The sequence below is a fragment of the Gossypium raimondii genome, chromosome 1 (genome assembly GCF_025698545.1).
Source record: "Gossypium raimondii isolate GPD5lz chromosome 1, ASM2569854v1, whole genome shotgun sequence".
In the NCBI taxonomy this organism is placed as follows: domain Eukaryota; kingdom Viridiplantae; phylum Streptophyta; class Magnoliopsida; order Malvales; family Malvaceae; genus Gossypium; species Gossypium raimondii.
The window spans coordinates 16,443,122-16,450,590 of record NC_068565.1 but is presented as its reverse complement, the minus strand read 5'-3'; the positions used below and the strand labels follow the sequence as shown (position 1 = coordinate 16,450,590).

Sequence of the window (7,469 nt, the reverse complement as noted above, 5' to 3'; positions counted from 1 at the left end):
CTTTATGTAATTTCACGATTATTAATCTCCTCTAAAAAAACATTAAGGATGAGATTTGTTGTAATGTGTAGATTTTTCATGAAGTGTTAAGTCCTTTCATCGTTAAACTCAAATTTTCAGAAAACCAAAACTATGCTCAGAAGTCAGAACCTCCTCTACTTCTATCCCCAGGGCGCGTCCAGTACAACTCCACAACCTCCCCCACTTCCACGCGTCAAACTAACGCGTGTGCCAGCTTTCACTCAACAGAATCTACAATTAAGAACCGAAAGCCTCCTAAAACGAAACTAGTACACAAACAAATTTAGGGGAAAAACAAAATTAGGTAGGAAAACGGCGAGGCAGCAAAGCAAACCCAGAGGATCTAGGGTTGCCTTGGATCTCTCTGTTTCCAAAGACACATATTTAGGTCTCTCTGTTTTTTTTAATCCATTACTTCTTTGTTTTTCATGTAAATTAGGGTTTTCGAAACGTGTAAGTTGATGCAAAGGCTGAGAGACTCCTTTGTTTTTGGGACAGTGGTGTCTTGCTCTTAAGGTTTTAACCTTTTTTTTATCGATCGAAATCGAATTCTAAAATCGGTGATTTTGGGAATTGGACTCTTTTATCAATTTTATCAGAATCGATGATGGAAAAGGCGGATTTTTGAGATTTTTTAATCTTTAATTTATAATATTATTTTATTTTTGCGATCTGTCAATATGCGAGGACTGCACAAATCCAAAAGGGTTACTTGGGCACCGGATGTTAACCTTTGTCAGGTAAGGATTGCTCTTTTAGTTTCGCAATTCCTAAAATTTGAGCTCCGTTTTAGCTGAAATAGAGAAATGCAAATGAGGGTGGAAAATTTTGAAGTTAAATGGACCTTTATTTTCTTAAACCTGTTAACTGTGTTTGAATTTTATTTGAATCTATTTGGTGGTTAATCTAGTTCATTATTAGTGTTCTTGCAAAGCATAACTGCGAATGTGCTTTTTCATTTTTGGTGAGGGCATTGTTGTATGAAGCCTTTTAGAGTATGAAATTGATGGAATTCTTTCATTCTCTTTCAGTAGTATTTATGGCTAGTTTAGGTTTTACTAACTGGTTTTATGGGAATAAAAATCAATGGAGTTTGGAAATATGTTATGCAAGTTAGACATAGAATATGAAAGAATAGTAGTAAAAGACTGATTTTTAGGTCATTCAGAAATTTCAACGACAATAAATATATTGCTGCAAAAAACTTCGCTGGCTTGTCAATTCCTTTCATTTAATGTTCATCTACTGATCTACAGAGAACAAAAAAACACATAACTGGGGTACGAAATTGAAATTTCGATCAATGCATGTTAAGTTAATAATGTTTGTTAAGTTCTGAAGTCTTGACTTCAAATTTTTGCTTGTAGTTATCAGAGAAGCTTGTTATTTGTTGCCTTTCCTTTTTCATGTAGGATAATTGTGTCTCTAAACTGTCTTCAGTATATCCCCTTTTCCCCAAGTCGTAAATAATTTGAAAGAATATATAATTTCATTTGAAGAAGTTCCAATTGTGACATCTGATTTGTATGTGTACGGTTCCTTACAACATGAAGGGACATCTGCCTTCAGTCCTAAGATTTTCAATTCAAAGTAGAGCCAAGCTGAAATGAGATGTTACTCTTGTCTGATGTGAGATTTCAGTACTAACTGAAAATATAAATACTTCTCTTAACAGATAAGGCTCTTTCTATCAGAGGAATCACCTTTACAAGTTGGGTTGGGAGCTCAAGATCACCTCCAAGCAAAAACGTCTTCTATATCACATTTAAATGGGGCAACTGTGGATGACTTTCTGCCTCCTGGCTTTGAAGGATCTCGTTCTACAGATCAAATGCAGATTAACTTGACAGAAATCCTTGTCGTCAAATGGAGATGTCCTCTCAGAGTAACAACTCTAAAGACTTAGTTTTTGGCCATTTCCGTTTTGGTTTGATTTATAATTATTGCTCTCAGCATTTTCATCAACGCCGATTTTGTATTTCCACAGTTTGTATTGGACTTGAATTGGCAAGTGGTTGCCGGAGAGGAAAGTAAAGAGGCAGATGTTCAAAACCAAAGAGAACTGAGAGTGCTTGAGGCTGTTTATCCACGCCCATCTGCAATTCCTACAAAGTTTGATACTTCCCTTTTTCTTTTAATTTGAGGGGGGTGGGTTTTATAGAACTGCTTCCCTTAAGAGTTTTAATTTGCCCTGACCCTAACTTTCCTTCTTATTATGCAGTCCTTCTGTCTCAGCTGACATGGCAAACTGTCAGTATGATGATAAGCAAACTCCTCAAATACCCATCACTCCCATTGAAGACGAGGATGCGGCAATTGGAACACAATCGAATGTCTTAGCACCGTTCGGTGCCCCCACTAGTTTACAGCCTCAGTTGTTGGATATTTTACCTCATTTGAATTGCAGTATGCCAAGTATTTCAAATGTTCCTACCAATGAGAAACCAACAGCTGCTGCCTTTACAGCAATAAATCAAAGCAATGAAAATGGAAACATGATTGATCCTGACTTGCTCGTCCAAATTCTCAGCAACCCCAAATTGATTGAGAAATTAGTTACAGAACATGGAGTGGCTTCAGGTGTACAAAGCTTACCTATATCATCAATCAATTTGGTACCGTCGTTTGACATGCCTCCATCTGCAGGTCACATCGGTAGAACAGAAAATGATGGAGCGTTTTACGGCAAGTCAAATGGGGTTGGAATTGGAGCCTCAAATAAACATGGTTCGGTTCCTGGTGTATGTCCAATTTCGCATTCAGTTGCAATGGAACTTCCCCAAAAGAAGGATGTAAACTATTACAAGAACTTGATTCAACAGCATGGAGGAGAAAGTCAAGTAGGAGGTCAGAAGTTCAATAACCGATACAATCAACAGTTAAGACCCAACCAAGAAGTAATAAATAACCCGAGGTCAAGAGATTCGAAGCCGAGGATAATGAAACCTTGTATTTACTTTAACAATTCCAGGGGATGCAGGAATGGCGCCAATTGTGCGTACCAACATGATACATCCTCCCAGAACAGGGGCAATAGTATTCCCGACGCCCCTACTGCAAAGAGAATGAAAATGGATAGAGAGATAGGCAGTTGAAAACATACTAGTATGCCTTGATTTTGCAAGTAGTTCAATTATGGCTTTCACCTTGATTTTTCCTTTTATTTTTTGCGTCTTCCATCCACCATTTGATGAATTACTTACCATCACTTGGGGATATCATTTTCTGGGACGGCTTTTCTTTTTGGTGGTTTCCTTGTTCTTCCTTGCTTTGATCCAAATTTGATAATGTTATAGTCCCCCTATATATAACATACATGCAAACTCATCTTCAATTCATTACGTACTTGCTTTTATAATTTTATATACAATATATATATTCCTTAAACTATTTAAAAGATGTTATGCACTTAAATTTATGAATATTATACACCTAAATATGTTCCAAAATCATATTTTATTTTCAAGTTGCTGCGATAAAAGACAATTGAGCTGCCCCATAGGCTACATATGAATACCTTAAATGTTCTGTTATAACAGCGGTATATTAATTTGAATGTTGGAGACTACGTTGTTGATTTTAATCTTGGAAGACGACTGTCGAAGAAGAGAACAGCGACAAACCCCAGCAGTATGTTGCATGCACAGAATAGGAGAGTAAAGCGATAGAAAGAGGCCCCAATTTCCCCAAGCGGTTAAAAACTTAATTAGTTCCATGTTCCAAAATTTAATAACTTTCTTCAATTTGATCTAATATTTTTATCCGTATTAATCTCTACCTTTTCTTAAGTTCATAGTGAAATGACATAAGAGAATACCACATCATGAAAATTTAATTTGTTTTACATAAAAATTTCATGTGATGAAATAACACAATTTCAAGTATCAGTGCATCACATTATTATTTCAGTAAAAAAAAAACTTCACAAATTTTGAGACTAAACGTGAAAAGACAAAATTCAGAGACTAAAAATTTATACAACCAATGTACAACAGAACGAAGAAATTGTTTTCTCATTGACGTATCTCTTCGAAATAGTTACAGATGATCCACATGACTGATGGCCAAACCTATTATTATTATTACCAAAGCAAGAAAACTATAGTATTAAATGATGGTTAACGTTGGAGTGAATGGCTCAGCGATCTTCTCGCTGAACTCTGTTGGGATCACCCATCATATCCATCATCATCTTCTCAGGTGAATCATCCCATGTTGCAAATGTTTTCAAGTCAACCTGTACACACGCAGTTCCCATGCTTAAGCCTTGCAACTCAACATTTACACTTCAAGCGGTTTGTAATTGACTTAAATTTTTATAGGGTTTTGGTTACCTTTCTTCTTTGCTCAGTAAAAAGTTCTTCTCTTTTCTTGTATGAATCCTGGACTTCCTTTGCAGTCTTACCACCAAGTCCCCATACTTCGACTTCTGATATCGAAGCTTCTACTGGGAGGAATCCCTGCACCAAATCATTTCAAAGTTCAGTACCGGCCTTTCAGACACTCGAGGAAAAACCTCATATCAGTTCCTTTCCATGTTGAAAAATTATAGCAGGTCATGATAGTTCAAAATTCTCATGAGGGTTCGGATTAGAAGAGACAAAAGACTAATTAGTAGTATGAACTACACACTGTAGCATCAATAAGAGGTTCATAGGATTCTGCATTTATTAAGAGAACTGGATATTAAAGTTGTATCCTATGTACCTGGTTTGGGATAAGGGAACCAGGTTGGTAAGTTTTGTCCATTGCATGGTGGCGAACAGTTAGCTTTGCAAAATCCTCATCTATAAATACCCTCTCATTTGTAGTAGTTCCTCCAAATGCAATTCCCACTGGCTTTGGATGTGATTCATAAACTCTTCCTGTAGGGTGCAAATGACTGTATACATAGTTCTTCTCTTTCCCTGTTAAAATTTTATGATTAATTATATTCACCAAGTCATCCACCGAAAAAGAAAATGGCCCAACAGAAACTTGATTACATAGGCCAGGTAAGGAATGGATCCTAACATCTTCTATGCATGTCCCTTGCCCCCTTCCACAGGCCCCTCCACCCTCCAAGGAATAAAAGACGGACAAAATCTGACCATTGGCATATTTCCTCTTGTTTGATTACATACCTGAAGGTGAAAATACATGGAAGATCGGACTTATAGCATATAGGTTCCCCGAGCTTCCATAGAATGTATCCTTATTTTCGAAACCCTGCTGTGTAAGTGCTCCTATGATCCATTTCCTGGCTTTGTTATTATCCTGATAGGCATCTTCTGAATTAGCAGATATGAGAACAAGTAATGGACCATGATAACCTTCGACATTCGACCAGAATCTGTTCAAGCCTTTTCCATGAGTAGAGGACCTACAAAGTCACAAACAACCAAATAAATACGTGAAATTATTAAGTTACAAACACAGGTTAAACAAAACCCGGAGAAAAGATGCAGTCTTATCTTGAAAAGACTACTAGGAGCATTGACACTTAATGGATCATAATATCAAAGGGGAAATGACAAACCGATAAAGAAGATTTTCATCAGTTCCAACAATATCAGCAGAAAAGCATAATTTCAAAATTTCTTCAGTGATGGTGCTTCTAGGTGCAAGGGAAATTGCCCATGCCCTTCCACGTGTTAAAAGTAAAGCTTGAGATGCGTTTGGAGACATATCTCCTGAAATAGATTCTGAAGATCCTGCTTCATCCTGCAATTCATCAAGCAAAAATACCTAACTAGTGATTCTCACAATTGAATCAATGGATATTCTCATAATAATGGCACATCAAATATGCAAAAAGAAAATACATGTTAGATGTCAGGTAAACACATATGCAAGCAGACGCTGAACAACCGAACAATTTTGTTCAGGTCTTACAATGAATTGAAATACAGCACCTCTGCAAGAACCGAGATTTGAAGTCTTCTATTAACATATTGTGTAAGGCAGTCTGAAAGTATTGGCGCCGTGGTTATTGCCCAATTAAGAAACTTTCCCACGGGAAGCTGAACATCCAAGCCTACTATATCACAATTCCATAAATCAAAGCTGCTATCAACTTCAGCACATGCAACAACAGCAGACAACACCAAATGATTAATATCAGGCAATAATAGATTCCCTTTCCTTTCAGAAGATTTCAAGGTCCTAGCATTCCACAACATAGCCCAACACATCCAAAGAAGAAGAAGCAGATCAGAGGGTAGTAAAGACCCATTGATCTTGCAATCAGCATCATCCGGTTCGAACTCCAAATTCGAAGAAAGCCCCAACTTTTTCACTGCCATAGCAAATATTCTCAACAATATATTAAGAGACATTGATGTAGACATTCTCCCACAGCACTTCACGTAACCACCTAGAAACCCTAACCAATTTATGCCACCTTTTTCAGACAAGAAAAATAAGTCTACAATCGATGATCCCAAGTGATCCAACAACCTAGGGAAAGACTCTGGCTTTTGCTGTGATTCGCAAACTGGGTCTTCGTAACATAAATGAAAACATTGCTGGAAGCAATGTAAAAAGAAAAAGAAAAAGAAAGAAAAGGGTATTATATATTATGAAATGAAGTGAATGGATGAAATTAACGAAGATTGTTGAGTAAATTAAGGTTACCTGAAGTGTTTGGACGGAGATTGCGTTGGTTTGAGGGTCGGAGAGGTTTGGGAAGGATTTTTGAAGCAAAGGAAGAGCTCCCGTGGAAGCGGCGATGTTTTCCAACTCCCGTTGCTCCGCCGATGCCGGCTGCTCCGTCGAAGAAGATGCTCCCATTGTTGCAAAAGAAAATAACTCAAAAAGGATTTTTCCTTTTTAATGGGATTGGTTTCTGGACGATTCAGAAAACTTGGAGTGGCTTTTCGTCTCCCCGAAAGGCCATTCAGCGCCAAATAACTCAAAAGGAGCTAAAGCGCACCGTTTTTGTTCAATCTTTCTGTGAAATGTTCTTACTTTATACGTACAGATATTTATTTTTTTATTTATTAAGGTTAGCAAATACCATCATTCGAAAGAAAAAGTGTGCATGGTATAAAAATACAAAATCTATAATATATTAATTAATTTGTTAGACAAAAACAAAATGAAGGATAAACCGTTAAAATAAAATTACTAAAAAACATCGTCTAGGTTTATTCTTAACGGTAAAATATTTTAATGGTGTTATAGTAAAGTACAAGTGATTGAATTAAGCTTGCAAAATAAGCCTAAGCCATTGTTAAATTAACTCTTGCAACTCAAAACCAATTACCTCATTGAATATGTCAAAATGATATTGGTGTTCTAAACGTCTATCTTCAAAATATTGTTCATTCAAAATTAGGAACACTCACAAAAATGAACATCTTTGTACTTGAAACCAAATTCATGGCATTTAAAATGTCTTGAGATTTTTGTTGCAAAGCTTGAGACTGCATATAGAATAAAAACCTCTAGCTTGTTTTAAATTTTGA

General features: G+C 36.6%; 2 protein-coding genes across 3 annotated transcripts; one reads left to right on the top strand and one right to left on the bottom strand.

The window, feature by feature from the left end:
- The first annotated feature begins 245 nt into the window (after positions 1-245).
- Positions 246-3,359, top strand: LOC105784631 (zinc finger CCCH domain-containing protein 6). 2 transcript variants are annotated; one of them, XM_012610527.2, is made up of 5 exons: positions 246-761; positions 1,697-1,906; positions 2,009-2,133; positions 2,243-2,601; positions 2,668-3,359. In XM_012610527.2, the coding sequence occupies exons 1-5, from the start codon at positions 702-704 to the stop codon at positions 3,114-3,116; spliced, it is 1,203 nt and encodes a 400-aa protein (XP_012465981.1). In that variant the 5' UTR covers positions 246-701; the 3' UTR covers positions 3,117-3,359. The 2 variants fall into 2 exon arrangements, with proteins under 2 accessions (XP_012465981.1, XP_012465979.1); XM_012610525.2 differs by having other exon boundaries at positions 247-761; positions 2,243-3,359.
- A 606-nt stretch (positions 3,360-3,965) lies between these two features.
- On the bottom strand, positions 3,966-6,899 carry LOC105784630 (uncharacterized). The gene is made up of 7 exons (XM_012610524.2): positions 6,637-6,899; positions 5,916-6,527; positions 5,540-5,724; positions 5,145-5,383; positions 4,729-4,928; positions 4,356-4,481; positions 3,966-4,258 (listed from the first exon to the last, which is right to left on the bottom strand). The coding sequence occupies exons 1-7, from the start codon at positions 6,790-6,792 to the stop codon at positions 4,160-4,162; spliced, it is 1,617 nt and encodes a 538-aa protein (XP_012465978.1). The 5' UTR covers positions 6,793-6,899; the 3' UTR covers positions 3,966-4,159.
- Between the last annotated feature and the right edge of the window lie 570 nt (positions 6,900-7,469).